This window comes from Thamnophis elegans, chromosome 4 (genome assembly GCF_009769535.1).
Source record: "Thamnophis elegans isolate rThaEle1 chromosome 4, rThaEle1.pri, whole genome shotgun sequence".
Taxonomy (NCBI): domain Eukaryota; kingdom Metazoa; phylum Chordata; class Lepidosauria; order Squamata; family Colubridae; genus Thamnophis; species Thamnophis elegans.
In genome coordinates, this window is record NC_045544.1 from 71,906,128 (window position 1) to 71,926,848 (window position 20,721).

General features: G+C 36.4%; 1 protein-coding gene across 1 annotated transcript in view; it reads left to right on the forward strand.

Moving 5' to 3' along the window:
- The window catches only part of KIF26B (kinesin family member 26B), a 330,120-nt gene that overhangs the window by 123,012 nt on the left and 186,387 nt on the right, over nucleotides 1-20,721 (forward strand). The window contains exon 4 of the mRNA XM_032214888.1: nucleotides 13,005-13,171. Within this exon, the coding sequence (XP_032070779.1) occupies nucleotides 13,005-13,171 (167 nt within the window). The remainder of the gene's footprint in view (nucleotides 1-13,004; nucleotides 13,172-20,721) is intronic.

Genomic DNA, 20,721 nt, shown 5'->3' on the forward strand with positions numbered 1-20,721 from the left:
TCTTTTTTCCTAAACAGCTTCATTTTTATACGCAAGGTATGAGGAATATCCATTGCTCAGAAAAAAAGCTTCCCTTTCTATTATATGAAGCTAATTCAGAAAATTGCAATTCCCTACTCTCAGTTCTGAACGATTGTTTTTTTTTAAATTTGTTTGGAACATGGAGAAAAATCATTTTCTGCCTGCCACTCCCTCTGCAGCAGATGCTTGTCATAGATCTGTCGAAAGCAGATGAATGATGAAGTTTAAAATATTGCCAGTCTGAAGGGGTGCTTATGCTGCATTTTGCTGACTTGTTTGCCACAATTGAAAAGGAGGGTCCTCGCTGCCTCAATAATGCTATTAAGCAGATCAGATTCACTTTGGTAGTTTCTGGTGGCATTCCTGTCAGTAGGAAAGCATGAGATCAATGTTTTATGCTGTAGCAAAAGTAAGATCTCAACTTTTGGAAGTCTCATGACAGTAGTAGATGGCAGCTTGTTTGTGGATAAGTGAAATTTCTAATTATAATAAATGCTTCAAGCAAAGGTTGTACATGTCTTTGTATTCAAAGCCAGTGTTACTGAATAATCACTTGAAAGTGTAGAGTTGCTTGCTGACAAGAAAAGTGGAGTGCATTTGATTGTTGAGAGTGCATTTTTTCTTGTTCATAAAATTTATAGTCTTAATATATTTTCTTCTACTATATATTCTTCAACACTATAGTCTATAGTCTTCTCGAAACAGAGATGTTGTCAATTATTTATAAAACTAATACTTTATTTTGAAATATGTGAAAGCACTCTGGACTTCTACAAAATTTCTAAATATATGCTGAATCATTAGCAATACTGTCCTCCTCTATCCTGAGTTATGGAGATATTTGAAAGGTAAGTGAGCAATCAGTAACAGAGTGGGTAAGTCCCAAGTGTCTGTGGAGTTCTTAAGGGACAGAAAGCAGAGCACGAAGTATGTGATGGGTGGGTGGGGAGTTTGGAGGCATTGTGTTTGTGCTTGCACTAGGATTTCCTCAACTCCTGAGGAACCCCATATTCTACTTAACAACCTATGTATTTATTTAGTGAATATATCGGGGAGCACAGGGTTAGGGACTCATTAAGTGACCTGTTCACTTAACACCCTGACTTTATACTGAAATAGGCAGGTTTCATTACGGTCGTAACTTGAGGATTATCTGTATGAGGTCATCATGCAGGGTAGTTTTTGGATTCTCTGCCCATGTATTATATATGTTTGTGTTTAAAGAAGCTTGTGTGTTAGAAAAGAAAAAAAAAGTGCTTTACCAAAATGAAACTTTTCATTGTTTTTGTCATAAAAGTACTTAAAAAGTACTTACTGTCAGTTTGATGGATTTGGGTGATCTTTTCTAACACATCTTGGATTTGTGCAACAGTGTACTTCTTAAATTATGCACAACTACTTCTATTTCTTGCAATAATGTCCCCTATTCCCCACTAATCTTTTCTTCCTCATTGGATGGATTTGGGTTTTTTTTATTAAAGTTTTTTTTTATTTTTTATTTTCAAAACAAACACAACACATAAAATCTTCCTTCCTTACATACTGTAGAAAGTGTATCAGTTGGTTACAAAAGATTTTCGTGCATCTCTTCCACAGTCATCAAGCATAATTCATATTTACTCAAGTATTTTAACTCAGATATTTATATATGTTACCATCATCATACCTCCATTTTTATTTGACTATAATTGTTTAAACGTCCTTCATCATAAAATATACCAAGATTTAATACATAACCACATACTGGCATTTCATTTACTATTTCTAAAATCCTCTAATGACACGAAATCTTTATATCCTATTCTAGCTAAACATCCATTATATTTAATAACAAAGTTTTCTATCCGTCCTTCCAAATCACTGTTTACAATTTACATCTCATTTCCTTATATTGTACACATACATACATACATACATACATACACACACACACACACACACACACACACACACACACACATATATATATATATATGTTATTATCATTATCCCTTCTTTATTTGACTATATCCTGCATCATATCATTTCCCCCATAGTAATCAAGACTTAACTGAATCTAACTTAATTCTTTTTTTAATTATTATTAACCTTTATGTATAATCCAAAAGGGTTTCTAATCTTCCTTTCATGGGTGCCATTCAATATTCATATCCAGTTATTACTTATCATAACACTACACATTGTATACATTATTATCATTATCAATTATTTAACTATATCTACTATCACTAAATTTCGCTAAGTGTAGCTAGTTTTAAATTATACTCTTCCATCTATCAACCTGTATCTTTCCAGTAACAAAACAGTGTCTTAACTTCTGCCATTTGTGGCATCAATCCTCTAATCATCTCCTTAATCAGCTTTGTATGGACTCCTCTTAGCAACTCTTTGCTTATAAGATCTCTCATGTAATTTTGATGCCCTTCTTCTGTTTCCTTAATCTGCTTATCTTTGATTGTCGGTGGTGTTATCAAAACATTTGCTAATAAGATTTCTCTCTTTAAGACCATAAATTCTTTTATTTTTTCCTCTTCTGTATCTTCCCATCTGGAGTAAGTTTCCCCTCTATTTAATTCCTCTTTCAGTATTCCACTCTTTCCATTTTCAGAAACAAACCAATCACCATAATTCTCAGCAATTTTAATTTCTTTATATTCATTTTCCTCTTTGATTTTTTGGATTCTAACTGCCACTTTTCCCATTTGATGAACATCTTCAACTTCTCCATCATATTTTACTGTTAGATGCACTAAGTAATCCAACTTCTTCTCTATCCTCTCATTTGTATTTGATAAGTTCTGTATTTCTGAGAATATCTTTTGCAGATTTAAAACTTCTTTCTGGTGTTGATATTGCACCATGATTTCTGGACTGCTACTCTAGCTTAGAAGGTTTTAGCAGAATTAAGTATCACAATAACATTTCACCTTTCTCTGGTTAAGAATCTGCTTCAAAGGAACATCTCTGTGTTTTTCTTCTTCTTCTTATCACTCTCTATAAACAAGCTGTGAGTCCTTGAAGTGTCAAGCCAGGATAATCAGTGAAAGAAGTATTTCGTTTCCAATACACAAACATCTAGCTTCCCAGTAGCAGCGGTACAATGTTACAATGTTACCATTTCTTTGTTTCTTTTTGTATCTTTTTGTATTTCAAGTTTTAAAAAAGGTCCGATTCTTAAATGAGTTAGAAAAACACCCACAGTAATAAAGAGGAGAATTTTAGTCTATAGATTACGGAGAATAGTCAAAGAAAAAAAATAGAAGAAGGAAACTTAATCCATTCGTTTTAAAAGGCTTGCATAAATTCCATCCATAAAAATAGCATTTAAAAAGTAAGATAACCCACTGTTCAAAACCAGTCCAAATTTAATTCTGCCGCTTATTTCTTCTGTTCTCCAATTTAAATTAATTTTAAGTTTTTTTTATAGGCAGTCACTTTTAAAACAGTAAAAATTCCTCACCTGCTGAAAACACTTTCTCTTTCCATATCCTTCCATTTTGGAGCTGCCCCGACTTCATCAGCCATTTGGCTGGATTTTTTGTCACCAGCTTGAAGAGTTTCTCTTGGATCAATCAGAGACTTTGTGATGTCCCTGTGATCAGCAAGATGTATTCTTTCTGTTCATCATCTCTACGGGACGGTTTAAGTCCGTTTGGATCACCTAGAGACAAAAGTGTCAACTGCGATCTCAGAGCATTGAGATTGCATGTTGTGTCATTGCGACTTCAGCACTTCCCCCAGAGTTATTTGGTTTTGCTGACCCCTGTGGAGTTGAAAATCTTTTCCATTGTCATGGAGATGTTGAAATGGTAGTAATATTTCAGGTGATTGGAGTTCACCTACCACATTCAGAGTTTCAGGCTTGCATGTGCTTATCTCAGCATTCCAAATAGCATCCAAAATTAAATCAAAGTCCAAGGCAAAGTATTGCTCAAAGTTCCAATTTATTAAGAGAGCCATGTTGGTACAACTGGGAAAACCCGAATCTGAAAGCTTCTAGGTTTTCCACACCTAGTTAAACTTTCAAGATCTTGTCCCATACCCACAAATCCATCACATGGTCCAATCTCCCACTGTCATGCTGGCAGCTTCCACCCATCCAGTTCCGGTCAGGTGCAGAGGTGCCGAGATAAAGGATGACCTTGGCTTTCTAGAAGGAATTTTGTTTTGGCTACACATTAAGTAACTCCGTACAGTCCCCCCTCCCATTTCCCACAATAGAAAAAGACATAGTAGAATAATAGAAAGTGTGGCAGACCAAAGATCCAAGAGCAATCTGGTTGCAGGCCTGACAGCTTACTCTTTAACATGCTTTCAAGTACTCACTTTTTCCCCATTGAAACCCCTACCTCTCTGCTCCTGGATGTATCTTGTACCCTTTCCTCTTTGGAAGTTTCTTTCTGCTGTTCTTCACTGAGAGTTTCTCATGTTTTTGCTCTGTTCACCTTTCACAATAACCTTTAAAGAGGAAAAGCTGGCCTGCGGGCCTTTCATGTTCTCCTCCAGCAGCAAAATTCTGCAGAAGTCATTAGGACTGCTTTCTCAGTCCTGTCTTTTTGCAAGGCCTGATGTGTGTTTGTTCTTTTCCCCTCACTTCCCTCACAATGCTCCCTTGTTCCTATTTGCTCTTCTGTTTGCTTGCTTTTGTTGTAAGCTCATAGTTGCTTATTTGCTTTCTCAAGAGTGCTGACTGAGGCTGAGCTTTTGGCTCAGGAATGCTGCTCTGTGCAGAAGTTAATCAGAGAGTCTCCTGAAGCTATAAGTTTTTTTTTTCCTTAGCTCTGATCATTAGTTTGGCAAACAAACAAACATAAACACTTGGCCAGAAGAACTCCCAGACCTTGTACAATCAGCTGAACAACTTTTCCAAAAGCTCATCCAAAAACTCAGCATGTGTCAGTCCAGGTTAGGAACAATTGGAAATATTGGTTTTAGTTCTAAATACAGAAGCTTTTTCCAGCCTTAAATTTCCTGAATGAGCTTATAACAGGGACTTTAATTTAGAATGAAATGTGATAGTGTATGTACATATGTGCCTGCATTTGGGTTTGCATTTTACCCCCACAATCCCCTTCCTCTTCACTGCCTCATGTCTCAGCTAAACCAGACAGAAAACAAAATCAGATCAGCTAATTTCATTTTATTGTAAGGTTGCATTAACAGAATCTTGCAAATCTGAGGGTACAGATCAGAGGTGGGTTCCTATCAGTTTGGACCAGTTCGGCTGAGTAGGTAATAACGGTTCTATGCTCAGTGGCACCATCTTGATTTTCTGTTCTGCACATGTGCAGAACACAATCTTCATTGGAAAAATGTAATTTTTCCCCTTTTTGTAATGTGCGCATGCGCAGACCGCATGCGCATCGAACTGGTAGTAATTCTGGCAGGAACCCATCCCTGGTGCAGATCATCCATTGTTACTATTAAAAGTTACTTTTAACAGCCTGATTGATTAGAGCAGGGGTGTCAAATTCAAGGCCCCGGGGGCCAGATCTGGCCCATGGGGTGCTTAAATCTGACACATGGGGCCACCCTGGAAACAGCGAAGGACTGCCCGCAGTGCCTCTGTCAACAAAAATGGAGCTCATGAGGGATGTGTGTGTGTGTGGGGGGGGTTCCTGAGCTCCGTTTTCACAGGAAGAGGTTTGTAGGAGTCTGTTGCAGGTGAAAACAGAACTCGGGAGTCTATTTTCACTGGCAGAACACTTGGGCCACCACAGGTGCCCCCAACACAAGTGACATTGATCTCGCCACACCCACCCTGGCCTCTCCCCCTTCCCCCCAAGGTCAAACACAACCCTGATGAGGCCCTCAGCGAAATTGAGTTTGACACCCTGGATTACAGCATGTTCTTCCTAGGTTTCTGATGTATTCTTGGATGCTCTGGGTTTTATCGAGGACAGTGACTTTGTCACTCGCCAGACCCCACTTGCCCTCTTTACAGCTGGTGTACAGTCTCTGGGTATTCAATTTGGGGCATAAACCTCTGTACATTGTGAGGAGTTTCTGGGTCTTCACATTGGTAGCTTTCATGTCCTGCTTTGGACAGCTAAATATACTGCCAGGGTGTCTATGACTAGCAGGACATATATGTTGATGCTGTGGCTCTTGTTCTTCCCATTGAGCTGGCTGTTTGGGCCCTGCCTGATCCTTTCCTGTGTAATTCCAAGGTACTTTTAAGTGGTCTGTTTTCTATGTGACTGGTGGTTCACCCCATCAGTCTTAAGTACTTTCTTAATTACACACTGTTTGTGTAATTAATTATACATGTTAATATATGTGTTTAATATATTTAATATTCAATGCAGCTAACAAAATTTAAAACACGCAATACTGTAAAATATTAAAAATACAAATTAAAATTAACAGTAAGCTAAATATTAAAACAATTGAGCACCCAGCAAAAGAGATGCATCTTGTTCTTACATTATCATTGTATAGCAAGGTGGCTGGCTATATAAATTGTAAATAAAATCTTTATAGTTTTTAACATGGTGAGATGGGCCAAACCTAATGCACAAGGAGGAACATTGTATAGTATGAAAGCAGAATAGGAGAAAGCTTTCTATGTGTGAAAAAAAATGGACCTTTGGCAGTGAATGTAACTTGAAAAAAAAGAGTGGTAGATCTTAACAACTGAAGCTAATTCTATTTATAACTGGAGAAGCAGTTCCTCAAACAGTCCAATCTTAAAGAATATATGACTAATGTTCTTTACCAAAACGTTAAGATGTACCTGGCAAAGCAATGGCAACAACTGCATATAAGCCAATACTAGCATCATACATTCTCTGTGTTTGCTACCTAATTGCTGCAGTTTATATCAGATGTAGCCTCTTGACACCTTTTCAAGGGTAATTTTATGTAGAACTCATTGTAGTAATCAAGACAGGATGTTACAAAGATTTGGATACTGGCTCAGCAAGGGTCACAACTGGTACTGTGCAAAGTTTTTCCTAGGATAGTGTCTGCCTACAAATATTTAAGACCAAAGAGGGCTGTACGAGGGTTCAGCAGATAAGATGCTGGGCTTGTTAGCTGAAAAGCTGACAGCCTGGTTCAAGACCCAGCATCAAGCAACAGGGTGAGTGCCTGTCTTCACCTAGCTCCTGGCCACCTAGACGTTCAGAAGCATGCAAATGTGAGTAAATAAATAGGTACCACTTAGGTGGGGAGAAAATAGTGCTCCACAATGTCTTGCTGGCCACATGACCATGGAAACTTTTTTGGACAATGCAGGCTCATTGCCTCAAAACAAGAGTTGACCGCCACCCTTATAGTCAGCAGTAATTAACAAGAGTAAAATCTGCTGGGACTCTAAGAATCAAAGAGCATTTATAACTATGAACCGTTTTTTGTTTTTTTTTAGCATCCCTACCCAAAATCAGTGGAAGTGCCATTCACAACTTCAGGTTTACGTACAAACTCTCATTTTTGTTTAAATTTAATTCAGTTTGTCCAGCCTGTTATTAGATACTACAAAATGGTATTATTGCTTCCCTGCAATTCAACAAAAGAAATAATTTGGTTTTGGCACTTGATAAGAGCTGTGGTTAGAATACAGTACTGCTGACTGCTGGCTGCCAGTAGTTCGGCAGTTCAATTCTCACCAGCTCACCAGCCTTCCATCCTTTTGAGATGGGTAAAATGAGGGCATTATTGGGGGCAATATGCTGACTCTGTAAACCACTGACAGAGGGCTGTAAAGTACAATACAATACAATACAATAGCAGAGTTGGAAGAGACCTAGGAGGTCTTCTAGTCCAACCCCCTGCCTAAGCAGGAAACCCTATACCATTTCAGACAGATGGCTATCCAACATCTTCTTAAAGACTTGCAGTGTTGGGGCATTCACAACTTCTGGAGGCAAGCTGTACTAAGTACTATGAAGTGGTATATAGGTCTAAGTGCTATTGCTATTCCAAAACTTGGTGCTCTTCCCAGAAGTTTCTTATGAGTGTTGAACAGGATAGAGACAAGACAGAACCTTATGTGATACCATTGGTTCATGAAAGAGGAATCTAGGATACTCCGGGATTTTAGAATTCAGAGATGCAAGTGCCATGCAATGTCTCAGACTTAACTGTTGATAAGAAAGACCAAAAAAAAAAAAAAAATCTGAATAATGAACTGTGGCAAAGAAAGCAAAGATATTATCAATAGTAATAGGTGCTTTGGAACAATTCCAAAACACCTGGAGCGTTGTTTGAATACATTGGCACTGACAAATTCACCATCAGTTAGTTGCAAAAGGCAGCTTTACTTGGAACGGTTTACATCCTGCAACTATATTTTTAATATTATTAACAACAGATGCCTGTCTCACGTTCTTGGGAAGGACTCTGGTGAACAAAAATGCCACTTCCAGTCCAAACATCTGGCTGACAGTGCGACCAACATAATAATAATCTAGAAGTGCTTGTACATGCTTGTACTGTATCTAGCATGTGACCAATATGATAATTTGTTAAAGGTCTGGGAGGCAGAATATTAATTATTACAGTTTTTAGACTGCATTACTAGAAATAAAGATGTAAAATTATGGTGGTGCTTTGTGCCTTGCAGTATCTTTCCCAAATAGAACTAAATATTTTAAATATTTCACATTGAGATGCTTCTCTTTGTGAGTTCCAAGCCTCCTGTTCGATAGAAAAACATTTCAAATTAAGCAGAGCTACTTATGGTATATTAGATGAGTTTGGGGACAAATAACATTAATTAAAAAAAAACATTTTCCCTGTACAGCACTTTGGTAGATACTTCTAGTAGTACGTTAGCAAATTCTTATTGCATCTCATTAATCTTAAAAAGAGACCAATTTTCTATGGTTGCTGTTCTTGAGGAAGAAAGTAAGAAGGACTACATGTTTTTTTAACTGTATGGTTCAGAACAAAGAATAGGAATTCAAAAAAGAATGTATTTGTGCTGCCCACTTGCACTTAAAAGTGTTTTTATGTATATAACACAAAGATTGCATTGACTGTTGTTACTGGGCTAGGCAGTGACTATATTGACAAAGGACCCACTCAGAACTTATCCCATTAACCTATCCTAAACCTCTACCCACAAAAGAATTAGCTTCCTGATGGAACATATGAGTAAGGCAACTACTGTATTTGTTGGCGTTTTCCTTTTGAACAAGGCATTTTCAGAAAAAGAAGTAGCAATTTATTAAAAATCTATGCTGTGTATGTGTTTTATTATTCCTATTATATCTTTCTTGGTGTGTTAGAGGATTATAGGCACATATTCTGTTGGTTTAAAATAAAACTTGGGTATAGGAGTAGTTTCAACTTATTTGGAAAATTTATGGGTGGAGAGAGTATGTTTTTGGACACTTTCTGTGTTTCTGGTTTTCAGATATGCTAATTAACGTAAGACTTTTCTTCCCTATTATAAAACTGTCATATTCAACCAGATAACATAGTTGTGACGAAAGTGGCTGAAAAATTCCCAGTTTTAATTTTCTTCTCTTCTTAAATCTTGAGATGGAGCTGGTTCTGAACTAATAGAGATCCATCGATATTCACTTTATAAGTGAATGCGTAATTGTAATATAGATGTTTTTTCCAATTGTGTTATAATATAAAGAGAAAAATACAATTGAAGCTATAATCCACTATTAGAATAGAATAAATATTGAATACAGAGAAACCTCACTTACTGACTTATGACTCCAATTAGTCAGTTCTTCCTATAGTTATTAAGCAAATCACTCACAGTCATTAATAACAATAGCAACAGCATTTAAACTTACATACAACCCCATAGTGCTTTATAATGCACTTTACACAGTGCTTTACAATGTAGAAACATTATTTGCATATCGCTCCCAAACAATCTGGGTCCTTATTTTACTGACTTTGAAAGGATGGAAGGCTGACCTTGAGTTCTGTCAGGATGGAATTCCAGACTGTGGGCAGAGTTTTGCCTTCAATTCTGCACTTTAAGCACTGAGACATCAGGGATCTGTGGTTAAGCACAATGTCACATGACTACAACTTTCTGCCTACTTCTCATTGACTTTGCTTGGCAGAAGCTGGTTGAGAAGCTTGCAAATGCTAGTCACATGACCATGGGTTGCTCTGACTACTATAAACACATGCTGTATGCTAAGCACCCAGATCACAATCATGTGTGTGCAGATATGCTGCAATGACCCCAGATTTGAGGATTGTTTATTAATATCCTTTTTCAGCATGATCATAAATTTGAGACCGTTGCTGAATTAGCAATTGGTAAGGAAGGACTAAATGTATAAAATAATTTAAAAATTCCCACCGAAGGCCTGATCAGTGATCATCATAAGCTCTCCTTAGCCTTCTGTTATCCAGGAATATGTGTGACTGTTTTTTCCACTCAAGAAAATTTGACCCATTATTGGAAACTGCTGAAATATCTAGGTGTGATAATCATCCACTAAAATTAATAAACTATTTATTTCCTCTGGAATGACCACTCTAATTGGAATTGTATATAGCAGCATCTTTGTATTGAAATGTGTAAGAATCACACAAAAACTTTCTTATAGCTATAAAAATATGAAATATCAGACTTATATCTGATATAAATTATGATAAACATGACTGACAAAACTCATGGAGAATGATTTGGGCATTAATACAAAAGAGTCTTCTTCCTAGAATCAGGGCCTTGGAAGACCTTTAATTCTCTTTGTACCCAGGTCAGTAGTCAAACATCTACATGGTCAAATGGGAGTGTTTCACTGGATCAGAGTTCTGTGATTGTGTAAGAAGTAAATTCTACAGAATTTCCCAATTTGTCATATCTTAGGAGCCGATAGTTTCACACTGTAGGACCTCACTGAGGTCAACTCATGAGCAAAGAAATATGTCTTGATGGATGGACACAAGGAAAAAAAAGACGGTTGAAATCATGTCTTGCGATATTGCAGTTTGCTGTAGTGCTGTGTTGGCTCATTTGCAGCTTCACTTATCTCTCCTTTGTTCAGTTAGAAGATATATCTTCTTGAACTTTATGTATAATGATTTGTTATTTAATAGTGGCTTCTGCCCAGCCTGAATTGGCTTAGGAAAGTGCTATCCCCAGTCATTTCTAGGAATCACCTTTTCTTCCTTAGAGAATGTGATTATTTTTCCATCTACATAGTTTATTATAACAGACTAGCATGAAAATTAGATTGCATAATTTATATTATGTCAAGCTGAATATCACCCAATCCTCAATCATTTTGTTTTTTTATTTTATGACCTGTGTGTGTGTGTGTGTGTGTGTGTGTGAGAAAGGGGTGGGGAGGGAAGGGAGGGCGGGAGAAGATTTTACCACACTATAGTGGGCTGCTGAATGTGTCTGCTGATTGACTTTCAGAATCAATTGTATAACTTAATGCAAATATTATTCATATAAAATGCAACACAATTGGATTTCACAATGAATGAAGAATATATGAAGCAATCAGAAGGTGGTATTAAATAGCAGTGGTGTTAGTGCGTGCTGTTTACTTAGAAATAAAATCAGTTAAAGTCCAAGTGAGGATTTCCCCATTAAATGTTTAGGATCAAATTACTAAGTAAATGTCAAAGAAGTAGCTGAACAAGTTAAAATGGGGAATGCCAGTTAGGAGTATTCTGCACCTACCAAAATAATGGTGTGATAAAAAGAACAATCTACCCACAAATAGATAACAAGTTTTTATCTGCTCTGTATATTATTTTGCTAGGTTGTGATCTTCTGTCAGTATTAAAGCTTGCAGAGAGTCAATTTTTTTTCTTAAGGAGCCTAGAGGAATAATCTAAGAAGTGAAGTTTGATCTTAGACTGGAGAATATGGGTGTATTAAAATACCTAATTAAATTACCAGGAATAAAATGCTTCCATGAAAATTGTACTTTTTGATGTGCAGGACATCATTCATATAACCTTGAATTTCAGTAGAACAGGTTACTTATGATGTCAAGATAAATATGTAGACCAGCTTGCTTCATATGAGGAAAAATGTGGAGGCAAGAGAAATGCAAATGTAACAGATGGTAACAAGGTCATTTAATATCTTCTTTTCTCAGGAAATGTAGAAAGATGTTAAAAACCTTTTTTTAATACTGTATTCCACCCTCAATATCTGTATTTTTAAGTTTGAAATTTTATAGCTGTAACTATGAATGTTGTTTACTTTTAATTATAATTTGCAATGATGTTTTAGTGCATTTTAGAAATTATGATTTTAGTTTCAATGGTGTTTTAGATTGACCTTATTATTAGTCTTTGCAGTCTGGTTTGACCAGGAGTGAATGGGAGAAAAGAGAGGAAGAAAGAAAGAAGGTTTTGTGTTATGAACAGCACAGAAGCAGAATAAAAATTCCTACTTTGACAGTACTCTTTGATCTGTATATTTGCTACTTTATTTAATATTACAATATTATAGCCGGAGCATAGTATGACAAACAGATCACATAATTTTGAAGCTCAGAATAGTTATTTGCTTGGTATTCTTTGTAGTCACCAAGCTTGCAGTTTCAACCTGTGTTGAGTGAAGTTATGCGGCAGCATTCATAAATATGTGTAGAAGTTACTTTTAATAAATAGGCTTTGACTAATACCTTCGAAGTCCACAAATTGTTCCAGAGGCGCAAAGATATTATTTAGATTTTCTCCTTCAATCCAAAGGAATACCAATGCCATAATGAAAATGTTACAGGGTCAGAATGTTATTTTAGCTCATAGCTTCCAACAAAAATGAAGTAAAGTTCTCGCAAGACTGTGCTTGAAGTTCATGTGCTAGAATTTATGAATCCCAAGTTTCACAATGGGATTATAAAAGATGTAAATGAATTTAAAGATCATATGATGTTGAAGGAAATGTATGTTTTCTTTTTAGCCAAATACACACATATCCTGCATAGTATAGTGGTGAATATAATACATTCTAAGAGTCCATTGGAGTGGGAATACCAATAAATTGAAATAAAGCAAAATAAAAGAAATAAACTTTGTTTTGTTTTTAGATTTCCCAGTTGATCAGCGAGTCTGGCCGCGATGGACTGACCGAAGCTGTGCTGAACCATTACAATGCAGATAAACCTTCCTTGTATAGCTTCCCCAGTTCCCAGACTACCTGTGTTCCTAGTGATACCTCCACAGGTACCTCAGTGGCAGCTTCCTTTTTTGCCAGGTAAGACTAAAAGTTCTGCTTTGGATTATTTTAAATTCTTAAATACCCTTATAAAGAAAGCATGCTTGAAGATTTGATGAAAGGGTATGGTAACACAGTATGGTTTTATTTACATAGAATTATTTGTTGGGTAGGGAATAACATGAGATACAACTTTTGTCCTAATTTAGTTGGGAAGAAATGCTTTTAAATGCACAAGAGTTTGAAAACAACATTCTCTGGAACCCAGTCCTTTATTCAAGAGAGACTGGCTGCTGAATTGAGGCTCCTGTCATTTGTTGACTGCCACCCTATATATATTCATGTCACTCTAGTAATTTTTACAAGTGATCCTTTGTCACTAGTCGATGGCCTTAATGCTATTTACAGTGTAACGTGTTTCCAAGGTGAAGGCAATTTAACTACTCCAAACTAGGGGTTTTTGTTGAAAATAACCACCTGTATACTGAGTTAGTCTTTTCTTTGGAAAAATCATTATGGAAATAATAGTAATTCTTGTTCCGGATTTGACATGTTAGAAAATCCTATAGATATGTCTAGACTGAATCAAACAACCCTATCATTTTCTTTCACATTCTTTACCAGAATCATAGAGGCTTTCTGACAATAACATAATCAAAACAATGCCCACAATTTAAAATACTATTGATTTTTACTGAACAGATCGGCACAAATAACTAAAATCTTGAGTCAATATTACATGCATTCCTCAGGAAGTAGTGATCTTTTGAGGGATACCTGCAAGGCTCCAATTAATGATTTTAGGTAAATCAATCTAACATTTTTATTACAAATTGGGCAACATTTACTGTATAGTGTGTCAGGGTTGCAAATAGCATCTAAAATTAAATCAGAGTCCAAGGTAATGTATTGCTCAAAGTTCCAATTTATTAAGAGAGCCATGTTGGCACATCTGGGAAAACCTGAATCTGAAAGCTTCCCGGTTTTCTCCACCCAGTTGAAAGTTTAAGATCTTGCTCCCACAGCCACAAGTCTATCACGTGGTCCAATCTCCCACTGCCATGCTGGCAGCTTCCACCCATCCAGTTCCGGCCAGAAGCAGAGACAAAGGATGACCTTGACTTTCTAGAAAGAATTTTGTTATGGCTACATATCATCCAATTCCGTATAATTCCCCCCTCCCATTTTCCCACAATAGAAAATGCATAGTAGAATAATAGAAAGTATGGCAGGCCTCAGATCCAAAAGAAAAGATGGCTGCAGGCCTGACACAGTGGCTCAGTCTGATTATCTTGTATGTTTAAGCATTATACTGAAAGTAATGGATGCTGCAGTAAAAGACCAAAGTATAAGATCCAGTCTTGTGTTGATTTATCAGAATCTATCATTTCCTTTATCCAAGAGAAAAAAACAGAAATTTCTTCTTTCACTTCAGGGCCAGATTACTTTCTACTGTACATGAATAGTCATAGGCTACTTACATATGTTCAACTGTTTTATAAATACACACACACACACACACAGAGAGAGAGAGAGAGAGAGAGAGAGAGATGTGGATGTTCATATGATTATATCTTTAGTGTTTTCATTGTTGAACTATGTGGAAATGTATAATGGATTTACCTGCCTTCTGGTTCATATTTACATTTAAATATGTTGGAGTTGGAGGTTAGATCTGGTAAAATAATTGCTAAAACAAAAGTTTGAATTGGCCCTCTGTATCTCTGTCTTTACTCTGGAAAGTTGTAGATTAGAACAAGAGAAATTGGGCAGCAAGGACTTCATAGCAATTGTTATCCTTTGTCAGGTTAGACAGATACAATTGATGTTTAGACTGCAGAATTTTTGTTCCAAGTTTCTAGAAATATTTGAGTAACAAGAAATTGTATCTGTAGATGAGAAAAGAAATTACATCGAAGAAATGAATAATTATTGCTACCTATTCATTACAAATGTAAGTGGTATACTTTGACTTTCAGGTTTCAAAATAAAAATTCAGAATGAAAACAGGTCATTAACGTTATTCTTAGAGTAGAAAATACCAGATTCAAGAGACTGATGAATCTAGTGTAAAATAGTTGCTCTTACCAGTCTTATAAAAAAATTAGAAGAAAACCTGTAAAATCTTAATGATAATCATTTGCTTTGCCAACTTTCTTCCAGTTATAACAAACTGACTAACACAGTTGCTAAAGCACAGCTGTAACATTTTTTAACACTCCAGCCACACAATTACCATCTCTTCTGAGTACTGTTGACAAGGCTGGTAAAAGAAATAGTGTTTTGTTAAGAAGGCAATTCATTCAGCCAACTTTCTCCATGCAATTAGTCGGCACAAACCAATGGCTACTTGAAAATGTAAAGAAACCTCTGTGTAACTTCAAGAAAAGTTAACATATGTCTAGCTTTCAGCTTGGCTCAAGGTTATATGTTTATGTATGGTTTTATTTTACAACAAGATCACAGTATTTTGGGGAAGAATTATAAAACGGCTGTGTTGTTTAAATACATAGCTGATTTATACACATTCCTCAATTTAGCGTAAATCTTTTTGTATATTGACATGAAATTATTTTATAAAGGAGCGTGTGTGCTTCTAAATTGAGCTATTTTTTTACCCATAGGCACTGCATTCATGAAAAATAAAAACTCATTTATGATATGATACAAGAAATTGATCTTGTGGACTGTTAATCTTCAAAATCAGTGTAAATGAATTGGCCAATTAGAAATACAAAAGTGAAAAAAGGCAAAAAATATTTTTAGTTTCTACTGTGTTTGTGCATGTATGAGTGTGAACAGATTTGCACTTTTGTCATGGAAGATTTTCATAATAGCTCTATTTGTATGATAGTCTTGGATATATTATATAAAAAGGAGCATTACTGATGTATTTCAACCAAATATGCAGGATATAACTATGGAGGAAGTAAAGCCATTACAGGTAGTCCTTGATTTACAAAAGTTTGTTTAGCGACCATTTGAAGTTAAAATGGCACTTATGGCCATTTTTCATACCATTGCAGCATCCCTAAGGCCACATGATCAAAATTCAGACACATGGCATTTTTATGACAGTTGCACTGTCCTGTGGTCATGTAATTCCTTTTTGTAATGTTCTGACAAGCAAAGTCAAAAGGGAAGCCACAAAGGGGACAACCGTTTTGCTAATTTACTACAATGATTCACTTTGGCAAGAAAGGTTGTAAAATGGGACAAAAAAAAATCACTTAAATATTTCACTTAGCCACAAAAATTTAGATTCAGTTATGGTCATAAGTCGAGGATATGTTGACAGATTTGCTTTCCAGCCATGGACACAAACATCTGAATAAAAGAATCTGGTGCCTTCCAGAGGCATTCAACTATAATTCCAATAATTATCAACTAGCATAGTACAGGGAAAAGAGAAATTGCATCTCAACCAGAAAACATATTGTGTAGTTGTGCTTGCTGGTTCTCATTTAACTTTTGCCATAGAGCTATTTTCCAGATAAAATAAAGTAATCCTTATCATGCCAGGTGCTTTTAAGGTGGGATGTTCATAGAATAAATAAACAATATGATAGAAGCAGTTAGACATTAATTTTGCAGCAGAATGCCCAAAGGCACCCTTATGAAAAGCACCAGCAATAAATGATGCAAAATTGCTATGTGTATATATACTGTATATATATTCAGTTTTTTTAAAAAGAAATTCAGCAATAAATAAAACATGTACATTTAAATTAGCACTTATTAAGTTCCAAAGTATTGCTAACTCCTAAGAAATAAGAAAAGCTTATATGCCTACACATCTATTTTGTAGGTCTTCACACCTATGTGTAGGTTTGACACGCTCAGTCAACATAAAGGATGGGAATCTGGGTGCAAAGGCCTTCAGAAAGATTTGCTTTGATCATCTGTGTGAAGACCCCTCACTGATAGGAAATATCCACCTGAGTCAATAGAATTAAACAGTTCCCTGATTCTAAAACCGTGAAATGACTTGGGTAGATTGGATAGTTATCTCCCCCTCCCCCAAATAAAAATTGAATTCTAGAATTAGAGAATTGTTAATGCCTAAAGTTCATATTGAAGCATGTTATTCCATAGTTCAGTACTCTTGTTCTGAACTTAAATAAACTAAAAAAATACTTATTTTTCTTCATGTTATTCCATTTTGCAGTATCTTCATTTTCAGGTTTGCAAGAAGGGTGTCCTGGTCCAGAAAAGAGCACAGATAAATCAAGGCAAAGGACCTCCTAGCTACATCTGGTACCTGCTCTAGGGGGACCCCCAAAGTTTACACCTATTCCATTTGGAGAAGTGCGGTACATCCAGAAATAAAGTTAATAGGTCCCTCATACTGGAAGAACCAATCACTCCATTTTGGCCTTGACAGTATTGCTTGCCCAAACCAGGGTTGGGAAAATCTAGTATCATCAGCATACTGATGGTTTTGGGCTGTATACTTGCTAGCAAAGGATTGCACTCAGTGCTTTCATGCAGATATTAACTGAGAGGAATGAGAGTGTTGAGCTCCAAGACCCATCATAACCTAGAACCAACCTCAGAGAAAAGAAACACCATGTAATACCATGCTTTCCACTCCTAATCCCATGATCACAAATTTATTTATCTAATTCACAAACACAAATTCAGGGCAGCTTACAACATTAAAAATTATGAAAATATAAAACCCATGAAACTCTACTCCCCCCCCCCCAAATCATGAAAACTGCAGAGACACCCAGAAGAACTAGGAAATTCTGGCTACTCCCTTCTAGACTGCTAAAAGGCATTCTCAAACATAGCCAATGCTGTCTCCATGCTATGTCCTGGTTTAAAACCCAACTAGAAATGATTCAGAGGATTTGTTTCATCCAGGGCTCTCTAAAGTTACAAGCCAATTGTGTTTCCAAGAAAGGGAAGGTTGGGTCTATCAGTGGCTTTATAGGAAGAAGTAAACATTGACCAATGCAGAGAATGCAGAGAGAGAACTATCTTCTTGGTAATACACATTATGTCAATCACCTAATTGAGGACAAGAGGTCAAAATTTGCTTTCCTTGAAGTATTTTTCTTTATTTGCATTGTGGTCAATACACAAGGCACTCTTTTGTTCTGAAATGAACAATATGTAGTCTTTCAGATGCTGTTGTATTTTCTCTGATCATTCACTATTGGCATGCTCACTGCAGCTGATGGAAACTAGAGTCAACAATATTTGGAGGGGCATGTGTTTTCCAACCTTTTAGTTTATACTTTGTTTACTTTCTGTTGGATTATTCCAATTATGATCCTGTCTTTATATCTTTATTGGACAATTTTTTTTTTGCTGTGCTTATCTTAGTTTCTGGTCTGTTAATTTAATAGTTTAATTATATCCCCTGAATTGGATGCTTTGGCTCTTTTATTTGCAAATGAAGATTTGCATCTGTGTATCTCCCACATTCTTTAGTAACCCAACTCTTTTCTATATGTCCCTGTGTACAAATAGCACAGCACAGCACAGCACAGCATTTTATTTTTTTGAAGATAGTCTTAAGTGGAATAAAAAATGGTAGAAGCAAAAAACTCAATTTCACTTGTCCTTTGTTCTAATTATAATTGTGAATGGCATGAGATTACCATTTATTTTCTAAAGTTGGATCAAAATGGAAATCAGGGTCATGGCCTAATTTTATAAAAAGAACAGCAGAAGGGTTTTAGGTAATCTGCAAATATTATAGCAATGAAGAGATTTGCAGATTTTTTTTAAAAAAACCCACTAATTTACCTAGCACGTTTTTGTTTATATATTATTATATGTGGAAATAGAAAACAATGTTATTCTGCCATGAAGCTATGTACCCTCAACAGTTCGGGGAATTTTTTTTGAAGGTCCCTCTAGATGAGAATTTATGAGTTCACAATATTATATGAATGAGGAAGAAAATGAGCAAACAGGATAATGTTTGCATTTGAATTGAAGATTGAACTCCATTTCATTCTTTTCTGTTTATTTCTAACCTTATTTTAGACTGCTTCCAAATGTAGAGGAACATTTTGTATTTTTGGACAAGAGTAATCCTTTCTGATCTTTTAAAAATAAAACCGACCTATCCCACTGTTCCCTGTCAACAAAAGCACAATATTTAATACTTCAACTCCAAGGAACAAATAATGTTCTAAATGAAAGCAGATCTTTTCCTTTCTCCTTGTGCCAGCTCTTTGTTTAAGCAGTGAGCAGGCGGCTTACATTCATCCCAGATGTTCATTAAAAAAAATCCTTAATATACAACAGAATTTTACTTTATTTTTATATACTTGGTTGTAACGTGTAAAAATATCAAGATCTTAAAAGTGCCATACCGATATGTTGTCCAAAGAAGCATTTAGTACCGGTAATGTGAGTAAAATTATAATGCTTTACTTTCTTGAAACTTTTTTCAAGGACTAAGATTCTTTGGATTTTTGAATAATAGTAAACAAAAGCCAGAAGGTAAGAAGGTAGGAAAGATTAGAAGAATAAAGGGGAAGAGCACACGGCATCTGTCCTAGATGGATAGAGCCCCCATTATTACTTGCCATGCAAATATCTGGATAAGAACCAATCAGCTGAACTCAGAAATGTCTAAAGAATGGAATCTTTTTCTTGGCTAGGTCTATGGCTTTGATATATAGTAAGATAAGAACAAATGCCTGATATCAGAGAGATAATTTGCATCAGGGATAGGCAGGTTTATTTTGGGGAAATAGAGCAAAAAGAAGGACCTTTCCTTCCCGCCTATTATCTAGGTGCCACTGATATGACTTAATCTTTGTTTGACTCAGGGGTGGTCTTCAAAAATTTCAGCAATGGGTTCTTTGCCTGGTTGCTGGGTGGGCATAGCCATGGTGGGCATGGTCTAGTTGACCTCCTGCACCACGGGAGGAGGGGCAATTTTGCCTTCTCCAGGATCCGGTGGCTTTCTTCAAACCTCTGGGAGGGTGAAAACTGCCTCCTCCGGGCTCTGGAGGTCTTTCAGAAGACTCGTTTTCTCCCCTCCCTGAGCTTCCACACGGGCCCTGCACTTACCTCACATCCAAAATGGGCCGCATGGAGACTCCTGCTAGGGGTGGGGTGGGGTGGGCGGGGTCATCCAGGGGTGGGATTTGGAGTTTTTCCGAACTAGCCATAATGTTAGCTACGGATTCTCCAAAACCCGGGCGAACCTGTAGCAGCGCACCCCTGGTTTGACTACATGGTCAAAGTGAAGGGAAAAACTATGTAGCAGCTTTGTACCTAGGATTACTATCCTTTCTGGTGTGGCAATGTGAATTGGATGGTTCAGTTCAATAATAATTTGCTCTTTCTACTTAGAAATCTTCCATTAGTTACACTTCTAACATTTTTGCTTGCGCAAGCTTTTGGATCCAGTCTCTTCCTTCAAGCAGCTGAAGGTGGAGAGCTGGGAATACCTGAGAATAGCTTTCAGTCCAAAGGGATGTTACGAGGATAGATGAAGATCTGACTATGATTTATTTAGGTTTATAAGCAGTCTCACTTCAGAAGCTTTGGGCAGTATATGAAATCAAACACAAATGTAATATAATAAAGACAGTAATAAAACCATAAGCAATAAC